Source organism: Trematomus bernacchii, unplaced genomic scaffold (genome assembly GCF_902827165.1).
Source record: "Trematomus bernacchii unplaced genomic scaffold, fTreBer1.1, whole genome shotgun sequence".
NCBI classification, from domain to species: Eukaryota; Metazoa; Chordata; class Actinopteri; order Perciformes; family Nototheniidae; genus Trematomus; species Trematomus bernacchii.
Genome location: NW_022988097.1, coordinates 5,475,475 through 5,497,486, shown reverse-complemented (window position 1 = coordinate 5,497,486; position 22,012 = coordinate 5,475,475). Strand labels below are relative to the sequence as shown.

At 42.1% G+C, this 22,012-nt stretch overlaps 2 protein-coding genes across 2 annotated transcripts; both read left to right on the top strand.

Annotated features, from left to right (window-relative positions):
- Positions 1-15: 15 nt before the first annotated feature.
- On the top strand, positions 16-4,359 carry psmd10 (proteasome 26S subunit, non-ATPase 10). The gene is made up of 5 exons (XM_034121299.1): positions 16-240; positions 340-438; positions 1,253-1,399; positions 2,416-2,582; positions 3,535-4,359. Exons 1-5 carry the CDS (start codon positions 127-129, stop codon positions 3,686-3,688), a joined length of 681 nt encoding a protein of 226 aa, XP_033977190.1. The 5' UTR covers positions 16-126; the 3' UTR covers positions 3,689-4,359.
- Positions 4,360-4,881: 522 nt separating this feature from the next.
- xiap (X-linked inhibitor of apoptosis) lies at positions 4,882-21,680 on the top strand. The gene is given in 9 exon segments (XM_034121019.1): positions 4,882-5,015; positions 9,687-9,971; positions 10,532-10,649; positions 10,652-11,098; positions 12,337-12,436; positions 12,526-12,604; positions 20,030-20,069; positions 20,211-20,393; positions 20,889-21,680. Coding segments are annotated over 8 exon segments (1,401 nt in total). The 5' UTR covers positions 4,882-5,015; positions 9,687-9,731; the 3' UTR covers positions 21,083-21,680.
- Positions 21,681-22,012: the final 332 nt, after the last annotated feature.

Here is a 22,012-nt window from a genome sequence, read left to right as displayed (position 1 = left end):
ATAACGGAAGAGCGGAAGTAGAGTTCATAGTTTCCTGAGTCACGGCTGCTCGGTTCAAACAACCTGAAACAACCCCACTTTGCTAACTACTGTGTACATTGTTTATATCTTGAATTATTTTTAACAATGGAGAGCACTGTATCAAATGTAAAGGTCTGTCATTTAGCTTTCACGGGGGAGTTTGAACAATTAAAAGAGTGCATCCTGGCAGATAAAACGCTTGCCTGCAAAACGGACCAGGTAAGAATGAATGTTTTAAAATAAAGACACAAGTCAAGGGAAATTGTTCACATCTTTTAAGCATTCTAGGGATTCACCCACCGTGTCCTGTGGTTTCAGGACTGTAGAACCGCTCTGCACTGGGCTTGTTCAGCTGGACACATCAACATTGTGGAGTTTCTGCTGGACCTGGGAGTGGACGTGAATCTGCAAGATGATGTAGGCATGACACTTCTACAACTAAATGTTTACAAATGTTTGGTTGCAGTATTTTTGTCCTCTAATGTAGTGCATAGCAGTTAGTATTATATACTATTGTCCTTATACTACAGCAACCACCCAACTTGATACATATTCGATAATAATGAATAACTTAAATGTGTCTCTTTCAACCCTCTTGCTTTTAGAGACGTTGCATTTATAATAACCATGTAAAGAAAATGTAGTAGAATTATTTTTTTTACAGTTGTGGAAGAAGTACTTAAATAGTTTAAATAGCAAAACCAATATTTTCAAAAATACACACAAGTAAACAAATAGAGTAAAAGTCCTGTAAAAGTAAAAGCCTACTTAAAATGAACACATATTGGCAAATACTCAAACTACCAAAATCTAAAGTTCTCCTAATCGCCCATTTCAGAATCATGCATATTAAATAACTGCATTATGATTATTGATGCTTTAATCTGTCTATCAGAGCTGGTAAAAGTGGCACTCATTTGTAATACTTTGTTTACTACTGCTGGATATCTTAACCTACATTCAATAGTGTTTAATTTTGTAGTTTAGCTATTTTGCATTAGCTCATAATGTTAGTCTATAAAGTTAGTTAAAGATTGTATATAACACGTTTGTAATCTTGTAGTTTGTACATTTTAAATGTCTATAAGATGTCAAATAAAGTACAAAATATGTATAAATCCGAATGCCATGTTGTAGAATGTGATTCAACAGACATAATATTGTGTAATCTAAAGATGATCCAATTCACTTTGTGTTATGGATTGACAGCATGTGATGTTTTGCTTCCCAGGCTTTGTGGACCCCTCTTCACATCGCAGCGTCAGCAGGCAGAGAGGACATAGTGAAGGCTTTAATATCCAAAGGAGCTCAGCTGAATTCAGTGAACCAAAATGGATGCACAGCTCTGCACTATGCCGCCTCCAAAGACAGATATGAGGTAAGGCTTCCAGGTTGCAGTTACTTTGACTGATACTCCGATCTCATGAAGAAGACTATTCTACATGCTTGTAATCCTAAACTTGTATTAACTGTTTTCATGATGCTATATATATGCATATTTCACACAGGGGTGGAACTTTAAAGTTGTTCCTCTCCACATTTTTCACATAACCCATGAATTCCATTAGAATACAGCATAGGTATGAAGAATAACTTCTGTAGTGTCAAATATGTTTGTTTGTTTTTTTACCATCAGCTGTGTATTAGAAGATTTGGTCTGAAAATGGAAAGCAGTATCACATCTTGATAAAAGGACTTACCTTCTGGCCACATTATATCATATAATATAATAATATTTGTTTACTTTGCTGTTGGGGGTAGAATGATAACTTGGATAATACATATGATGCATGATATCATTGCTATCAACTTCTTTTTGCATTTAGTAATATTTGAGAACAACAGCACGATCAGGCTACATTTTTATTGAGAAATATCTTTAATGTGTATTTCTTAGGACTGGGGCAGAATATTAGAAAATCCTTCCATATAATGCAATCGAGTGCAACACCACAACTAACTATGACCTCATTGCTGAACGAGGATTGAATAAACTCCTCTTTGATTGTGTAAAAAAAAAAAACACATTAAAGAACTCGTATAAATTAACATTATTTCAGAACAGCATTCCCGAGAATGCTTCCATTTTTCTAAAGAAAAGTTGTAATGTATAACCCTAAATACACTTGTCTTTTTTTTTGTATTTAGTATTGAATTGGGAACAAATATGTTGGTGTACATCGTTTACCCCTGCAGGGGACAAAAACATGCAGCAAGTCACAGTAACACAAGATGCCTACAATGCATTAACATGGAGTTCGACATTTTACCTGTGGCATGCCATTTTGAAACCTACACAACAGGATCTGAAGATGTGTTTTTCATATAAATGGGAAGTCAGTGTTAGGATACTTTCACTGATGTGTTACTACCAAATCTTTCCTCTCTTTATAGATCGCCCAGCTGTTGTTGGAAAGCGGAGCAGACCCCAATATCAGCGACAGATACGAGTCCACTCCCCTTCACAGAGCGTCTGCCAAGGGCAACCACCACCTCATCCAGCTGCTGCTCAAACAGAGCGCCTCCACCAACATCCAGGACTCACAGGGCAACACACCACTGTACGTGTGGATACGTATTTGACTTATACTACATTGGGGCTTTCAAATACTGTAGGCTATAGTTTAGAACTACCAGCCCTTAAAGCAGTCGTTCTCAACCTGGGGTTTTGGAGATATTTCTGGGGGTGGAAAAAAACATGTAGTATTTTAAACTGGGGATATCATTTGCTTTAGAATATATTTTATTGAGTGTTATTGTAATACATCCACACAACCACCCCTTCATTTAGCTCTACTAATTTAACCATTCACATCACACTTGCTTAACTTTAGGGCTAACACAATCACAAGGTTGTAAACAACCTATGTTGCAAATGTATTATCTTTTCAATTTACACACGGCATCTATTGCACATCTGTCCGTCCTGGGAGAGGGATCCCTCCTCTGTTGCTCTCCCTGAGGTTTCTCCCATTTTCCCCTTTAAACTGTGGGTTTTCTCCGGAAGTTTTTCCTTGTACGATGTGAGGGTCTAAGGACAGAGGGTGTCGTATTGTCATACTGATATTCTGTACAAACTGTGAAGTCCACTGAGACAAATGTAACATTTGTGATATTGGGCTGTATAAATAAACATTGATTGATTGATTGACAAGGCAGAAGTGTTTAAACCCCAAACATTAAAACACATGGCAACACACGGTGCATCTTCCCCTATATTTGCAAACAATGTATGAACGATGATTGCCTGATTATTAAGGGGGTATGCAAACTCTAAAATGTTAAAAGAAAACCCTGCCCTAAAGTGTAAATTCAACTACATTTAAATAATGTTTTCTCACTTATCTTTAGAGAATTACAGTAATCCCGATGTGTGAATTTTTGTCTTAGATATGTTCACCTTTGGCCTAATATAATGAAGGTGATTAGAATTTAGCATGTAGTGCAATCACAATTTAAATTAAAAAAAAGGAAAAGCATCTTTGTATTTATAATTCTGCTTTTTTCTCCTAGCCATCTGGCGTGCGAGGAGGAGCGTGTGGAAGCAGCCAAGGTGCTGGTGGAGCATGGGGCCAGCATCTACATTGAGAACAAGGAGGAGAAGACCCCGCTACAGCTAGCCAAGGGCGGCCTGGGCAACGTTCTGCGCCGGATTGTTGAGGGATGATTCATTTAATGACCCCATGTCTCACTCCTGCTCTGATCCCCACCATCACAAGTTACATCATTAGAAATCTCCTCCCAGTCTGTCATCCCTGGAGTGACAGTCAGATGTCTAACAGGTCGAAGATGAGCTGGTGTAAGGGAGAAAAGTTGGACTGTACTTCATTGTTTTCAGACCCTTTGATGGGGCACTGAAACTGCTCTGAACTTAGATGTCTGATCAAAAACAGTATCCTGTGCAACAAGGCGGCATTTTCTTATGATATATTTCTTTTTAAGTTTGATTTAAATGACCAATTAAAATATGTTTTCAGGCCTGTTAAAATAGTTGAGGATGTGTTTATCTGTTGTACATGCGCTCATTAAATCCAGCAAAAACATTCAATATGTGTTTCTGGCCAACTCCTGAGTGAAATATCATGCTCTTTAGCTGTTAAATGCTTCAGCTAGTTGCTAACTCTGTCTGTCTGATGCTGAGAAGTTCACGATTTTTAGAACTTTTTCCTGATGAAAACAGCTGCCTTGTATGGCTGAAAAATAATTGAGAGAACCAAAACTTGTTGGTGTAATATAGCCAACAGGAGACCATTCATGTATGAAGTAATTTTGGTAGCACATCACTGTATAACATTAGAGTTGTTGAATATTTCCAAAAATAAAAAATCACCAAAATGATTCAAAAGCATATTTCTTTAAAGTAAGTGTTGTGGTATAACCAATAGCACACCATACAAGTATTAAGTGGTGTGCTTAGAGAAATTCAACTAAATTATTCAAAAGCATTTTTTTTTTCAAAATAAATGTTGCAGTATAACTAGTGGGAGACCATTGATGTGTGAAGCAATTTTGATACAATAGCCTACTGTTGGACATGAAGGTTATGAACATTTTCCATAAACAATATTCACAACAATTTTGCAAATGCATGTTTTAGTTTTTTTTAGATACTTATTCAAAGTAGTGAGATAGTGAGTCAAAATAATGAATATGTAAGTCAAAATAATGAGACAGTTGGAGTTTCTCAATGTCTTGAGGGGAAAATGGACAACCACAGAAATCCCATACGTTACGTTTAACCGTTAAACTGGTGCTTTCCCCCATGCTAACAAGTTTCATTTTATCCCCCGCAAAAAAATCCTATCTTCTCAATACGTCAGTAGTCAGCAGGGATGCGCGCGGAGAGGTGCCCAAACTGCGCATGAGTTGCTTTCACTTCCTGGAATCGAGGGCGCGTCAATAAACAGTTCTCTTTAATTGCGTTCCCATTTAGTCGGTGGTCACACCAGAGACTGGATGAAATTGAAGACAAGAACTGACTTTGAACTTTTAAGGTAATAATTTAAGTTTTGCAGCGATAGTTTATCAAGTAACTTTTGACCGCACGTTATGTAGACTAGACAAGCTAACGTAGCTAGCTAATGTTTGTAGCTAGCATTAGGTTAGATTATATCTGCTTTTATAAACCCAACATTACAGCTCGACAGAACAGGCCAAAGTCCAAATCCACTGTTTCTACACGTTAATGATGATATGCGTACTTTTAGGGCAGTATATTGCTTTATTGGTCTGACAACTGAACGCAGTGTTCGTAGTGTTAGCATGGTGTCAGCTGTCAGATGCGAGCAGCAGTTTGCTTTAGTCTGTGTTTACCTGGCAGAGACTATGGGACGGTTGTGAAGCTATTGTAACGCTTCTAGCTGCGAGACCTTTCTGGAGTTTGCTAGATCAGTCATTATGGTCTGGCCATCAGAGGTAAAAGTACGTGGATTTCTGAGTCAGGGTTTCCACCTAGTAGGTTTCACACTGACACCATCAACTTGCAGATTCAGATAAAAAATGCCTCAGACAAAATCCCCTTTTGTCTTACTATATCAAATTCAAAATGCATCCCAAAACGTTGCTATTGATCTGGTGATTGCGTCTTTTTTTTTTAAATGCAGACGTGTTGCAAAGTTCAAAGATCAGAAGCGGCTCCCATCATTGAAACAAATATAGTACAATCTTAAAGATAGCAGTAGATCAATAGCGCCTTATTCAGCAATGATATAATGTGGCCAGAAGGTAAGTCGTGTTATCAAGATGTGATACTGCTTTCCATTTTGAGACCAAAGCTTCTAATACACAGCTGATGGTAAAAAAACAAACAAACATATTTTACACTACAGAAGTTATTCTTCATACCTATGCTGTATTCTAATGGCATTCATGGGTTATGTGAAAAATGTGGAGGAACAACTTTAAAGTTCCACCCCTGTGTGAAATATGCATAAATTGAGGTGTGTATCAGTGTCATGATGTGTTGCAACCATGAGGACCAGGCGCGCGTAGAGCAGAGTGGAGAAGTGCGTTCACTGAGCCTGCCGAGGCTATAAATGACTTTGATTTGTTGTTTAAATAGGGGGCCAACAAAACCTATCAGCCCCAGGGCCTGATGGCAGGTTAAGGCGGGCTTGCCTGTACCTTAGTCTACTTTCATGGATGCCACACCTGCGTAATACTGATACTTTTAGTCACTTTTATCTAATACGTCTACTTATCTAATTACTTATCTAATTACTCTCATGAGCGAGGCAGAAAATAATAGTTTTAACATGCCAAAAAGCTGCTGTGTCGTTTATTGCACCTCAAACATTAAAACAAATCCAGAGTTACGTTTTTTTTTCTGTACTTCCTCTAAGAAGAAAGGACAGTAAAAGAAGAGCTCTGTGGCTTCAGGCTTGATCGCCGTTCAAATGACAGCGTTGGTTTCCCCAAAAGTGGGCGGGGCTGTAAAGTGATGTAGATTTTACTCTCATCTATTATTCAAAACCATTCTATTTATTCTAACGTAAATTACATGCCAGTGTTTTATCTTTTTATTTAGCGATTTGTTTTTGTTTAACTGGGAATGTTTTTACAGGAACAATACCGGAAACAGACGTAGGAAAGATCCTCAGCTCGGTGATTGGATTGTTTAGCCGCAATGCACGTTGGGATATGCTGTTTATGCAATGTGAAATCCGAAAACATTTAAAAAGAATAAAATAATACTTTATTCCGAGTGTTCTTGCTTTTCTCTTTGGAAGTCATCACATAACGGCATTGTAATACACGGTTCGGCTGCATTAAATATTACATATCTGCCGTAGATATTTATTTATAGAGCCCTGATCAGAAGACCTTTTGACAAACTGTAAGAAATGTCACCAAAACTGAATACGTGACGTGGATCATAAATATATTAGCAATTAAACAACATCTTCCATTTCTTTTCACACAATACGTCTCCTTGCAGTATCAATACTAATTCGGCTGACTTTTATATTTGATCCAATTGGTAGATAGGTTATATTTACACCATAACGGTGCACAGCTGATAGAAAGGGATTTTTTTGTAGTTTTTAAAGATATTATTTACTAAACTACCTTTCCAACTCCTCATGCAGTTGACTGTTACAGGTCTATACACGTTCATGGTACAATGCATAAGCTTCAAATCGAGAGACTGAAACTGTATTTTCCTTTACCGTTCTGTTTTAATTTCACAATAAAGTTAATAGTCATATGTTTGATATTATTATGTTTTATTAACTACACCACTGGTTTTTGAACCCGCACCGCCTAGTGGTTAAAGCACGTTATTGAATTTTGTTGTTGAATAAGTTTTATTTGATGAAAACATTTAAATATTAAGAGTAGCCTACATACAAAATAGGGGGAAAGTAGAAGGCATGATAGAAATATTGAATAGAAAATATCAAGAAGATACTGTAGTGATCTCTACAATAAAACAGTTTAGTGCAGGACGTCCAAAGATATTAATAGGAGGATGTGCAAAACAGACAAACTAATAAGGCTTTATTTAAACATTAAAGAATACTTTAAGTTAAGGTCTTCTTTTGAATAAGAAAAAAACGTTGGGGTTATAAATATGAAACTTAACGTCCAATATATTGCATAGTTTATTTTGGCACTTGACAATCACCTTCCCTGAATTTGACTCAGATGTAACTAAAGTCTGATTTAAGGGTTGTTTATATTTCACATCATTAATCAGAATCTGCAAAGTAACTAAAATAAATGTAGAGGAGTAAAAATACCAGGTTAACCTCTGAATTGTAGTGGAGTAGAACAAAGTAGTATGCTGCTGTAACAAAAACATTTCCCAACTTGGGATCAATAAAGTATATCTTATCTTAAGATGATCGATGGCTACTGCCATATTTGCAAAACAGTAACGTTCTTCGAACCTCTGAAGGAACAGTGTTAAAAATAAATTTCAACCACTGACTTCGTCGTGGTTCTTCCGTCGGTAGGAGAAACAGCTCAGATTTCTCCTCACATTTCAGGAAACAGGGCCTTGGCATTGGCATGATTGGATCGATTGTGAACTGAACCAGAGCTTCCAACAGTAAATGTTAGGCTGGCAGAGGGTGCGGCCAGCGCCGCTGGGTGTGGCCATAGCTCTTCGGGATTGGTCCATTTCGTTCCGGGTACCGCATGACATCATGCCGTACCCGGAACTAAATGGAAGACTCAAATGGGCAGTGACGTATCTCCAACGAGGCGTTTTGGGGAGGTATTTTCTGTGTTAGAGTTTTACTCGCTACAGGGTGTACTTTGAGGGTTTTGACTCTGCACACCGTTTACATGCATAAAAACCTTCATAACACACAAGGGGACGGGTAATAACCGGAAAAGCATGACATGGGCCCTTTAAACCAATCAATATTGTGTAATTAACAAGGATAAACTGATGTTTTTTAGTGGATGAGTAATGCAGATATCACTGTGTAATCATTTGACAGTGAGGGGAATATATCCGGTTTTATTATGAAATCTTCGAGACCGGAAAAACTGTTTTCACCCACGCTAACTTTACATGGATGCTGCCCCATATACACGTTATCCTGGCGAGACCTCATCATCTTCGTAATATCTATCAAACTATAGATCCTACACATCGACTGGACGTGGATTCTAAGAGTACAATATACACTTCTCGCCAGAAATCAAATCAAAAAGCATTTTAATGGCCAAACTATTCCACAATTTAGGATTTTCCAGAGAGGGTTATTTGTGAATAAACGTCCCTCCGGAGCGTTTGCAATGAACGGGCCGGGAGCATGTTGTTTCTTCCACGACCACTAGAGCACCTCTAGTGGTCGTGTAAGAAACAACATACACTTTAAAACGTGTCTCTGGGTCGTAATAAGGGCTTGAACAATCGGCCTATATGGTCGTTTTTTGTAGGAGGACAGGCTGGGCCCTCCATGTGCCTGGTTGTGCTGATAGAGAGTAGGCCCAGAAATACGTTCAAGAAATTGACTAACATTTGATCAATTCATGGATTCGTTTTTTGGAAAGGTCTGTTTTGAATGAGTTTCTCAACAAAGGCAAGACAAGTTTATTTATAAATAACATTTGAACAACAGGGCAATTTAAAGGCTTTACAAAAAAACATTGATAGCATTTAAAAAAGGCAAAAAGAAACACATTATAAAATGTCATTTTTACAAGTTTTAAAGAAAGTAATTAAAAATCCAGGTGAATACATATTCAAATGAGCTGAATTAGAATAACAGAGGTATAAAGTACAAGAATAAATGTTACAATGTAAGATATGAATAGTTATTTTAATAAAAGGCAGGGGCAAAAGAAAATAATCTTTCAAAACGCTTTAAATCTTTGTTTACCAGATATCTGCTTTCTTGAAAGTAAGTCAATTCAGCAAACTAAAATATATTACAAAATAAAGAAATCTTATTGAACTAAGACCAAAACAAATGATTCATCAACTAAGAGGAGACAGTCCCAATTAAACCACCAAACTGATTGATTTCGAAATACTTTTTTGAAGCTTTGGGTAAATTATAGTCTGTTAGCTCATAGCTACTTTGTTTACCTTTACTAAGTTAGTGCTAAACGTGTAGCAAGCTTTCTCTGATATTAACTGACCCTTTTGCTGGACAAAATGTACTTTAATACCTGTCGTATCTTTTTTTCTTCTATTTCATGTGTAGACATTTGGTCCACCAAGTTTCAGCAGTTTCCTCCCTGGTTCCATCATGTGTGATCTCAGACAAGACAGCGATTTGGAGACAGATCACATGGCTGATTTCTCCCAGATAAACATTCGCCTGGACTCATTCCGCGGCTCCAGCCTGGCCCAGCAGGTGTCCGCAGATAGACTGGCCCGCGCCGGCTTCTACTTCACCGGCTACGCTGACCGTGTCCAATGTTTCAGCTGCGGGATGACCGTGGAGAACTGGTGCAGGGGAGACACGCCTGTGGAGAGGCATATAGAGGTAATCATAATGAAAAAACTAACATGGTTTAACTTTTAGGTTTTCATCCTGTTCTAATTCATACTAATCCCTTATATTCTCAGATCCACAGATAACAAAGTTAACTGTAGCATTTAATTATGCGAACAACACACAACAATGTCTGTGTTCTTTATTCACACAGCAAAAAATTCATCCAGGAAACCATTGGAAAATGTTACTCTCAACACTTTATGTTTCCATTGTAACACATTGACACAGTAAAGGTAAAACATCACCAAAAAGGTTTCTACTGTACAGTATTAAACTGAACATTCTCTTTTTATTGTTTTGTTATTATTATACTTTTATTATTCCTGGCACTTACTTGCACCATTTTGTCTCTTTCACTGTTTTTTTAATTAATTTGTTTAGGTCATGTGTAATACATTTCCATTATAATAATGTATTATATGTCTAATATAATTAGCGTATTGTTTGTTGCCTTGTTGTAGGAGCTATTGGCATTGAGATTTTCATTGACAATACTGTGCTTTACCTATTGTGCATATCACAATAAATAATTAGAATTTTTATTTCAGGTTTCCCCATCATGCAGGTTTCTGAGCTGCATCCACCGCACCAATTTCAACGCAAGTTTTGATACCAGCCTGACTAACGGTTCCACCTACAACGAAGAAGCAGAAGACATGGAGTTTCGTTGAGAAGTGGCGAGGTAGTCGATGAGAGCACCTACCCGATGGTCCCTCACATGAGGAGCGAGGAGGCCCGGCTTCGGACCTTCTCTGCCTGGCCCTCTACTGCTCCAGTGAGACCCCAAGACCTGGCCCAAGCCGGCCTCTATTACCTAGGGGAAGTCGACCACGTGCAGTGTTTCTGCTGCAACAACATGCTGGGGGGCTGGGGAGCGGGAGACACCGCCTGGGGAGAACACGCCAAACATTTCCCCGATTGCTCGTTCATCCACGGCAATGATGTTGGCAACGTCCCATTAGCGGGGGGGACGGTGGAGGAGGAGTGCGGGAGTAGACAACAGGCAAACGTTCGAGCCCAGATGGGGAGTTATGAAGAGAGGCTTGCTAGCTTCGCGGCTGTCCAGCACCCTATTGACCCCGAGAGGCTGGCCAGAGCTGGCTTCTACAGCAAAGGTAGAGCAGTGATGAAGACTTTTCTCTGAGCATTATGCTTTGTTTTGTTTTATAAATGTATCATTTAATTTGGACTGAGTGAGTAAGGGTTTGAATACCCATACTTTCAATATTTCCACATGTTACACAATTTGTATTTATTCAAAAAAACTCTTCAATTATATATACTATAAACTAGAGGTGGGAATCACCAGGCTCTCCACGATACAATATTATTGCGACACTTAAGCCACGATACAATAGTATTGCGATTCTACGATATGCTAAGTATTGCGATACGATTTAAACGTATTGCGATACAATTTAAACGCGACCGGCACATTTCTGATTTCTTTCTCTGCCGACTCCATCTTTGTTTTGACTTACTTCCTGCCAATCCCACTGACTTTACCCATGGCTCAGCATCATTCTAGTGGATTGAAAAAGCAATTGTTCCCAAAAACTTTAATTTGGATTTCCAATATGAATAGTTTATATTAATAAAATATCGATACTTGGCGTCCGTGTATCGTTACAATATCGGCACGCAAAGTATCGCGATGCTATGCGGTATCGATTATTTCCCCCACCCCTACTATAAACTAATACTTCATCCCCACTGACACAATCATATCAATGCTTGCCAAACACACAAAAAACCTGAGGCCTTTACTGAGAAGACAGTTCAGCATACCCTGGATTTCTTTGTGTTATCTGGCTTAACTTACCCTAACAATCGCTATCCCGTTAAGCGGTCCTATGACACTGGTTATGAGCTAAGTAAGTCAACCCAGGGTTTCTCAGTCCGGCTACAAGCGCACATTCTGTGATTTATTGCGGGCTGTCTTTCCTGCATTTAGCAGTTTAAACCTTGAACAGTGTTGGTTTTGGATTGGAAAACGACTTCATAGCTTTAAACTTTGCACACAGAGCTCTGATTGGTCAGTAAACCGTGCTTTTACTCGAGTAGATCTCTTGTCTCAAACATAACCTACTCCAATGCAGGTTAGGTGTTCAGCATTAGTTACCATGAAAGTCTACCCCGGTAAAAATGTAACCAGCGTCGTAGTTTACCCTGAAGTTACCTCGCTAACCCCAAATCCTGCCTCGTAGTACAGCCCACTGCCCAGCCCCCCATCCCTTAACACACACATGTACCCACAGACCCATGACGGAGATGTAAAAAAAAACATATCTGATGTTTAATAATTGTTTGGGGTATAATTGCACAAAAGATTTAATTGTTTGTGTCCTTGCAGGTGTAAGAGACATGGTCCTGTGTTTCCGCTGTGATGGAGGTTTGAAAGGATGGCAACCTGAGGAAGACCCTTGGGAAGAACATGCCAAACACTACCCTGGGTAACCAACCATGATGGTCCCTCTTCTAATTCCTAAAATGTATAGTAGATTTAGTTCTAACACAACTTTTTCTGATTTTTTTTAAACAGATGCAGCTTCCTGTTAGCAGAAAAAGGACAAGAGTTTGTTAACAACATCCAGCTCCAAGACCCTCGACGAAATCGAGCTGTAAGCATTCAGTGCATTTACTTTTCCTCAAGTTATATCTCTCACAGGCTCCGCCCTCTACTGGACTCTATGGGTACTTCCCCTTGATCCTATCATGCAATCATTCATCCACTGAGACCCCCTTTACACGAGAACGAAACGGGTTGTATCCGCATAGTTTCTCTTGCGTATAGCCCTTTTATTTACACGAGGCCGTAACAAAACGATAGAAACGGACCCCACAAACGATAACGGGTCCCAAGGTGGATAGATTTGCAAACGGAACGCTCTGGGGGGGTCAAACGGCTCCGTGTAATCGCCTCTATACGATCATTTCCCGATAGATGAAGCCATAGCCCCGCCTCTCCCCACCTCTGCTGCTCACTGCTGTAGCATGGTCAGTAGCTACTGTCAGTAGCTACTGCTAGTGCTACTGCTACTGACCATGCTACAGATGTTAGTACAACATCTACAGCTCGACCATGCTACAGATGTTAGTGCAACATCTACAGCTCCTCTACCACAACCATCAGCAACAAGTGGACATGGAGAATTACATGAACTACATGTTGCTAAATCCACCGCGGGGCATAAACAGAAGGGCAGCCATGGCAACCATGCTTCTTCGCTGCTTTTGGTGTATTTTGTGGCGGAAGTTACAGCGCCACTTACAGTCCCGGCATATGTACTACAGCGTGTCCAGCGCTTTCGAGCGGTCTCGTGTGGAAGTACAGCGCCATTTACAGTCCCGGCATATGTGCTACAGCGTTTCCAGCGGTCTCGTGTGAACAGACACGTTAAATGAAACGAATGCATGTGAACGGAAGACTTTTTGCGCGCGCATCCCTTTCTCTTCAGCAAGGCAGTGAGACACAACTGAGTGAAGAGAGACGGATACAAATCAAATACGAAGAAAATGGACTCACCATTGGTGGATCAGCGCCCCTGTTCTTTGTGTCCGGGCGCCATAGAAGGCGCCGACCCCCACCGTCAGTGCATTGAGTGCCTGGGGTCCGACCACACGGCGGCCAACCTGGGCCCGCTTGCGGTCTGCAGCACCTGCCGGCGAATTCCTCGCCCCAGCCGCCATCAGCGGCTGACGCAGTTTGAGGACTGCTACGTCTCGCCGGTGGAGGACCCAGAGCTCGACGTGGTGGAGATGGAGGACCTCGAGGAAGGAGTGCCCTTCGTGTTCGCCATACCAGCCGAGAGGGGGGAGGGACGACGATGGCGACACCTCGTCGTCTGAGGTTTCCGGCGACCGTCAGGAAGGCCAGCAGCACAGGTCTGCGCGACAGGACTTCCCGGCGGTGATGACTATGGCGGCGGAGCGTGCAGGCTCCCTCCACCGCTGCCGGTGAGCCGCCTACGTCAGGGCTTCTATGGCCCGGCCCGTCCGGCGCAGCCGGCCTTCATTTCACCCCCCCTGCCAGACATCTGGCGGTGTGTGGAGGCCACGTGGCGACAGCCACTGAGAACAAAGGCTCCGGTGGCGACATGGGCTGGAATCCTCAGAGTGCAGGGCCACTCGGACACAGAGTGTCCCGGTGTGCCCCCACTGGATGAAAGCCTGGCGGCCCATCTGCTTCTGCAGGCAGACGGGTGGGCAGAGGGGAGAAGGCCGCTGCCGCGTGACCGCGAGATGCTTGAGTATCTGGATAAGATATTCAGGCTCGGGGCGCAGATGGCGGCGGTGGCAGCCAGTAATCTAGGTGTGTTGGGAGTAGGCCTGTCATGATAATTAATTTTGTTGGACGATACATTTTCCTGGAAATTGCGATAAACGATAATATTGTCGGCACCGTTGTAAGACCATTTTAGACCACTGACATAATGATTATATATAATAATAATTCAAGTACATCCTTTCAAACAGAACTTTTTATTGAACATTCATGAGCACACATTGTCTCACAAGCAAAAAAAACCTGCTTAAAACAACAGTCAAGTGTACAGTCCACTGTCCATACAACAGGCCATATCCAAATCTGTATTTCAAAGATTTCGAGCAAGGAACACCAACATGTTTGCATTGTCGGGCAAATGCATCTTTGATTGTAAACTGTCGGGAAGGTGGGGGCTCTCCATCTCCAGCTGCCGTGTTTGCTCCCAGCTGGGAACACGGAATGGGGTGGTTGTGTTTCAGGTGCTGTTTAAGGTTGGTCGTATTGCTAACTTTTGTTGCTACCTTTTTAAAACAAATGCGACACACCGCCCGCTCATTCAAGTCCGTAGGATCGCCTCGTTGATTTGGCTTAAATCCAAAATATTCCCACACCGGAGATGTAGTATTAGATTTTGCAACCACTTCCATTTAACTTCAAATTCCCCTCGAGTAAGTCACACGTTGTCTCCTGCTTGTCTCTATATTATTAATTTGGCTGCTATACTGCTGCACGCGGAGTGTCCTGACCTGGCTGTGTCATGGTCTGTGTGTGTGAGCCCCGCCCCTCACAGCGCGCCGGGCTAAAATGCTGGTCACATCCTTATGTAAACAAACACGCATGTAAACGGCAATTTATCGAGCTCAGGAAAGTTATCGAGTCCATTTTTATTTATCGTACGATAAGTCATTTATTGATTATCGCGACAGGCCTAGTTGGGAGTGTTGCTGATTACCCCTCAGCAGGCGTGATTACTCGGACCACTGCGTGGGCCAGATGAATAATCTGGTCCACGGTATGGCTACCGCAGCCGGACGTGTGATGTCCCTGACCACCGTGGCGTCGCGTCACGTGTTACTAGGTCTGACAGCACTTGCCAAGACAGACCGAGACGATCTCCTTGGGGCCTCCGTTGCCACGGAAGGGCTCTTCGGATCGATATCCTCGGTCACCCAGCGCTTCAGTCGCCTGGAGGGAGAGAGGGCGCAGTTCAGCCGCATGCTGCCGCTGGCTCGCCCTCAGGCCTCTCCGCAAGGTGGTAAGGCGGAGAGCGAGGCGCCGGTACAGAGCCCCCAGAGCTCCTGGCGCAGCGAAGGGGTACTGGGTGGGGGGCTCCGTCTTCCAGGAGTTGACTGGTGGCGGGAGGAAGCGTCCCGGCGGGGAGAGGTGATTTTTCCGGCCAGGACGCGAGGGCGAATCCCGCCTCCTCCCTGTTTGACCCCACGGTAACAAGCTCGTCTTTTTCAAATGAAAATAAAAGAGATAACTTGTATTCCAGTCTGAGTGTCTTTTCTTTCCACACACCCACACAGCCACGTAATGTTGACCGTACAGATTCCCCACTCGCTGCCCAGGTTGTAACTCCAGTAAAGGAGGCAGCTAGTGCACATGCGCGGGTGAGAGTGATAAACCGCGCTATGCGGGTACAGGGACATTATTGCCGGCGTAGCAGGGTTAGAAAACAGTTAACGCCGAGTTTAAAAACTCCGTTTGATGTAGGGCTGCACGATATTGAAAAAAACTGACATTGCGATATTTTTTACCCCTCCGATATATATTGCGATATGTAAAAATACAGGAATGAAGAAAATACTTTCTTTAACTTTAATGCTATACATTTGGTATTTTTCTAACTATATTTAACCGGATGAAGGATTTTAGTCACGGACGTCTGGATCTTAAGTTATCAGAGCAACAAGCTGAGCTAGCTCGGTTAGCAGCGCCAAACTGCCCTGGAGAAACACATGAAACTACTTTATTCAGTGTTTTTACCTTTAATCACCGGGTCCGTTTGCTTTGGAGATTTGATTGTGATTGGTGGTTTGCTGTGCATGCAGAGCCTGCATGTCACTCACTCAAGTACCCCTGACATGAGCCGCGCGAGTTTTTCTTTTGTAGCAAGCAGCAAAAAGAATTGTAACATGACGTGTTTGAGTTAATTTGCCTACTTAATATCGCACGTCCTAAAAAAATAAAAAATACAATTATTAAAAAATCGCACGTCCTGCGATGTGAATATCGCGCATATCGCGATTATCGTCACGACACGATATATTGATCAGCCCTAGTTTTATGCATTTCACTGTTTGGGTGAAAGCATCATGGCGGGGCGCGCGCTCTCGTTCAAGGCCCTCAGTAGAGAGTCGGCCCTTTCTGTGTCGACCCCCCATGGGCAGAGCTTCCCTTCGCGGGGAGTTTTGCGGCGGGACGGGTCGCCAGAGAGTACCACAGCTTTATCGCTGGGGCCCCACAGCTGATTGCACATCCTCTAACACAGTGTTATGGGGAATGGAAGCGCAGCTGCGTGTTAACGGAGTGGATGGACAGGACGCTGAGACTGTTTCACTCCAGTTTTGCAGCATCCCTCCTCCGTTCACAGGCATAAGAGAGGCAAAGCTATCATCCCGAGGGGAGATAGATTTTCTCTCAGCAGAGGTTCAGGCCTTGGTGCAAAAACAGGCAGTATCTGCTGTGCGCACGCAAGACAGAGAGGGGGGGGGCATTATTCCCTGTACTTCCTGGTTCCCAAGAAGACAGGAGAATTCAGGCCCATTCTGGATCTTCGCAGTCTAAATCTCCACATTGCACGCAGAAAATTCCGGATGTTAACTATAAAACAGTTACTGGGACTGGTGCAGCCAGGCGATTGGTTCACAACCATCGACCTGAAGGACGCTTACTTTCATGTCGAGATTGCTCCGAAACACAAAGTATTTGCGTTTTGCCTTCCAGGGGATAGCCTACGAGTACAACAGACTACCGTTCGGCTACTCCCTATCCCCACGCACGTTCAGCAAATGTGTGTGGGACAGGCTAAGACAGGGTGGATTGTCTGATAGTGTTATTCAGTCTATCCAGGCAGCTAGAGTGGGATCCACCACAGCCTGTCAGCCAGGCTGAAGTGGCTTGGATTCCAGCGATGGTGTGCGGAGCGGAAAATAGAGCCCCTATCTTGTGAATTGGGATCTAAATTGGGATTTTGTCGTACTTACAGTTACTGGTGGACAGAGGGCTTGCTCATTCCACAGTGAAAGTGTATGCAGCAGCCATCTCGTCCTGCCATGAGGGATTTGGCGGCAGGTCAGCCTTTTCTCAGCCACTAATGTTACAGTTTTTACGGGGGGTCAGGAGGCTGCGCCCAGTAGTGCGCGCCTCCGCCCCGCAGTGGGACCTGCCCCTGGTGCTCGAGGCTCTGGTCACAGAACCATTTCAGCCTCTGGAGCTCTCCTCCCTAAAAGCACTGTTGTGGAAGACAGCATTGCTGCTTGCCTTAACGTCAGCCAAAAGAGTGTCCGAGTTAACCGCTCTATCGGTGCACCCGAGTTGTTTAATGATCCGGGGTGACTAGAGCGGGGCGACACTCAGACCGAACCCCTCTTTTGTGCCCAAGAGCCTAAGGAGTGCGTTCAGGTCGAGGGCTATTCAGTTGGGGGGCTTTAATCTTCCACGCCATAGTGGGGCGAGGGAGGCAAAATTACACCTCCTCTGCCCGGTGCGTGCGCTAGCGTGTTATGTGGAGCCCCCGGCTGCCCTTAGATGCACTGAACAGCTGTTTGTGTGCTTCGGGGGCGCGGTGATCGGGAAAGCCCTGTCCAAGAAACGCCTGGCAGGCTGGCTCTGCGAGTGCATTACACATGCCTACGGACAGGCGGGGAGAGCCTTCCCCACGGGGGTCCCTGCGCACTCTACACGAGACATGGCTGTGTCAACAGCTTTATTTAATGGCGTGAGTGTGGAGGACATATGCACGGCGGCGTCTTGGTCAACGCCAGGCCCCTTCATAAAGTTTTATCTCTTGGACATGTCTGGCTCCTTTTCATCATCTGTGCTTGCTGGGGCAACGCAGGACTGGTGAGGAGGGACCTCCACGTCATAGCACACCTCCGCGGGGTAAGCGCGTCAGGGTGTGCTCTGTCAGCCGCAGCCTCATTTTTCTCCACGCTTACGACCGAGGGAGAGGTGAGTGAGGCGCAGCGGCTGCTAACCAGAAAGCCGGTCAGAAACAGTGAGATGGAACAGTGTTGTTGTGGGACGACAGCGCGTGTATACATCGGGGCTCCGCCCACTGTACCCATAGAGTCCAGTAGAGGGCGGAGCCTGTGAGAGATATAACGAGGGGTTACGTATGGTAACCCTTGTTATATAAACACAGGTGGAGCCCTCTACTCAGGGGCCCTGTCTGTCCTATGCTGCTTGCTGAAGAGAAGTGTAGGATGACAGTCAGGAGGCGAGGCGTCCTTTTATACGGTGAGATGCACGCGCTTTCAGGTAGGCCAGCCCCGGGGCCGGCTACGTCTAGAAAGTCTCAGTGGATGAATGCTTGCATGATAGGATCAAGGGGAAGTACCCATAGAGTCCAGTAGAGGGCTCCGCCTGTGTTTATATAACAAGGGTTACCATACGTAACCCCTCGTTATTGTTGACTTTCCCAACTAATCAGATTTGTAAACCTTGTGTAAACATGACCCGGATTTCCTTAATCAGAGTTGAGTGAAACACACCCAAGTTTCCGGCCAATGATTTGCTTATTGGCCAGAAAATCTGACCATGTGTTTGGATGTGGCACATGCTCATGATAGACCCAGCTAAAGTAATGCTATGACAGCAGTGTGTTAGGAGGATGAACGGGTATATTATTATTACTCATAGTGGCACTGCTTTGTATTAAAAAAAACTTAAATCCCATATGGCTGAAATGGAAAAATATCTTTAAGCAGCCTTCAGGATACAACTTTGTTCTAGAGCAATGTACTTTTGAAGCAGGATCAATCTGAATTAGACAAATCAAGTGTTGTTGATATCTTGTGGAATTAGTCTATAAGAATTAAATGATGACTTTGTTTTACTATTCTGCCTCAGGAAGGAATTATATACTTAAAGGTCACCTATTGTGCAAAATCCACTTTTACATGTCTTTTATACATAAACATGTGTCCCCTCTGTGTAAAGAGATTCTGGAAGTTTCAGGAAAAAAGATTCGCTCACTTTTTGTTCTGATCCATTTATATAAAAACCTGTCTGAAAATGAGCTGATCAGATTTTGGCCACTTTATGATGTCATAACGATTTTCTTTTGGCTTGTTTAACCATTAGCCAAACACTTCAGAGACATGTTTTGTATATATCTGAGACCTATAATATGTTGATGAGAAACAGTATAATAGGGGACCTTTAAGAAAACCAGCAACTTCTTGGCTTCAGTTTAGCTCTATAATGCATTGTTAAACAAGACAGATGTTGTCACCCATCTCTAACATTTAACCTGCTTAAGATCGGATGTCTTTCCAGCCAATTTGGGCATGAGGAACAATTACAGCAACCAATAACTACATCCATGTGCATATGTGCTCGTAAATGTATAAAGTTCTGCACATTAAGGGAATGTAGATTTGTGTTGGACGAATTGAAAAACATGAAATACTAAACATACTTAAATAATAATGCTGTAATGTTAATTGGTCTCTGGACAATGATAAGCAAATCAAATCTGTTGTTGCCTGTAGTGATGTCACTTGATGTGCTGCTTGCCTTAACCTGACCCTATCACCATGTTTGTTTCCAGACTTCAAGTCATCAGAATGGGTTTTCTGGTCATGGGAATGGTAAATATGAACATTTCCCCCTTTTCTAATTGAATAACTATAGAAAACTTCTCATGTACAGGACACGACTAATTAAATAAAGAGACTGATTGGAACAAGTAGTAATATATATATATACTAATGTGTCCTCTTTGTTTTCAGAGGTGCTGCGGTCTGACATGGCTCAGAAGGCCATAGAGGCGGGTCTGGAGCCCAGTGTGGTGGAAAAGACCATCCTGGAGAAAATCAGTACGACTGGCTCAGGCTACTCCACCCTGGAAGCTCTAATGGATGATTGTTTCAATGACACAGCAATGAGTGATGCTGCCTCGTCACAGAGTCAAGGTACTGTACACTCTGAATGCTAAACCAGCTTCATATTATAATCAGAATCAGAATACATATTTTTTTGTCCCGGGAAAAATGTGGTTTTGTGATAGTTGCTCCATTTAAAAAAGAAATAAAATAAAAGATTAACAATATAAAAATGTTTTGCAAACGTAAAATGTCAGGGTAGAAAAGTGCAATAATAAGATATAAAATAAAAAGAATAGAGGTATTTATACAAACATAGGTAGTTAAATGAAAATGTCCAATCAAATAAATGTAAATGTATTAATTTAAAAGTAAAGTCAAAGTAAAAATGTGCACATTGTAATACAAGATGTAACATGTATCTCACACAGTATATTATACATTGGTGTATTAGCATTAATTAAATATGAATCCTGTATATAAATGCTAATATTAAAATACTGATACTGACTACATGTAACAAAGCCTGTGTAACAGTCATTTCATATTAATATAAATCCCCCCCCCCCCCCCCCTTTCTTCCAGATGAGGACCCACTGGAGAAACTACGGAAGCTGCAGAGGGAAAAACAGTGCAAAATATGTATGGACAGAGATATCTGTATTGTCTTCATTCCATGTGGTCATCTGGCCACCTGTAAGCAGTGTTCAGAGACGCTCATCAAGTGTCCAATCTGCTGTGGGGCCATAACACAGAAGCTCAAGACCTACATCGCCTAAGGGAATCACAATCTCTTGCCAAACATTAATGCTGCTTTCGCACAATCTCTATATTGTATTTTAATAAATAATGTAGATGCCCTGTGACATATTTAAAGACCATGTTGTTTGTTTGAGTATGAGAATAAAATAATGAGTCTTCACAATCACTGAGATGTTAAATAGCTGTTAATACTGAGATGGTTTATTATAAATAGTTGATGTTGATTTTATAGATAATAGAAACTTGTAAATACACACTAAAGAATAATTATTAGCAATGCAACCTTCTTTCTTGCCAGAGGTGCCTTTCTCTTGGTTGATGTACTCGTGTCTTGTTTTGTGTTTTCTTTTAGGACATTTTCCACAGGGTAATTGAGCTATACATGAGAAGTCATCTCATTGTGTTTTATACCCCTTATGTGTCCCACTTGTCTATTTTGTCTGGCTCTTTGCTGAAATATATAAATGTCGATCCCTAACTGCCCTTTCATTTATAACTGACACAATCAACTCTAATTAGGGGCCGACAATTAATCAGTGAGTTGTATTAACCGTTCCATCATGCAATCTATTTGGTCATCAAGAGTGAATAAATCTGAATGTTTGGACTTGGAAATGTTTTTCTTGCTTTGAGTTGTCTTACTTCTACTAGTCACAGAGGACACCAATGCAACTTTACCCACATAAAGGTTTGTATAACTTTTGAGTACCAGTATCTTGAAATGTCCAGAAGGAGACGTTACATTTTTAATGAACTATAACAGTTTGTGACTTTTGCATAAAGCTCCTGAAGTTATTAATATTCAAAGAGAGCTCAAATAGTCTTCAGATGTTGATAGTTAAAATAATTGGGTTATGAGAGCAGCTTGCAGGCAATATCAAATTGGTTAATCTGAATATTTTACATAGGGTGCAGATCGCCGCCGGAGCATTATATGGATTAGTTAA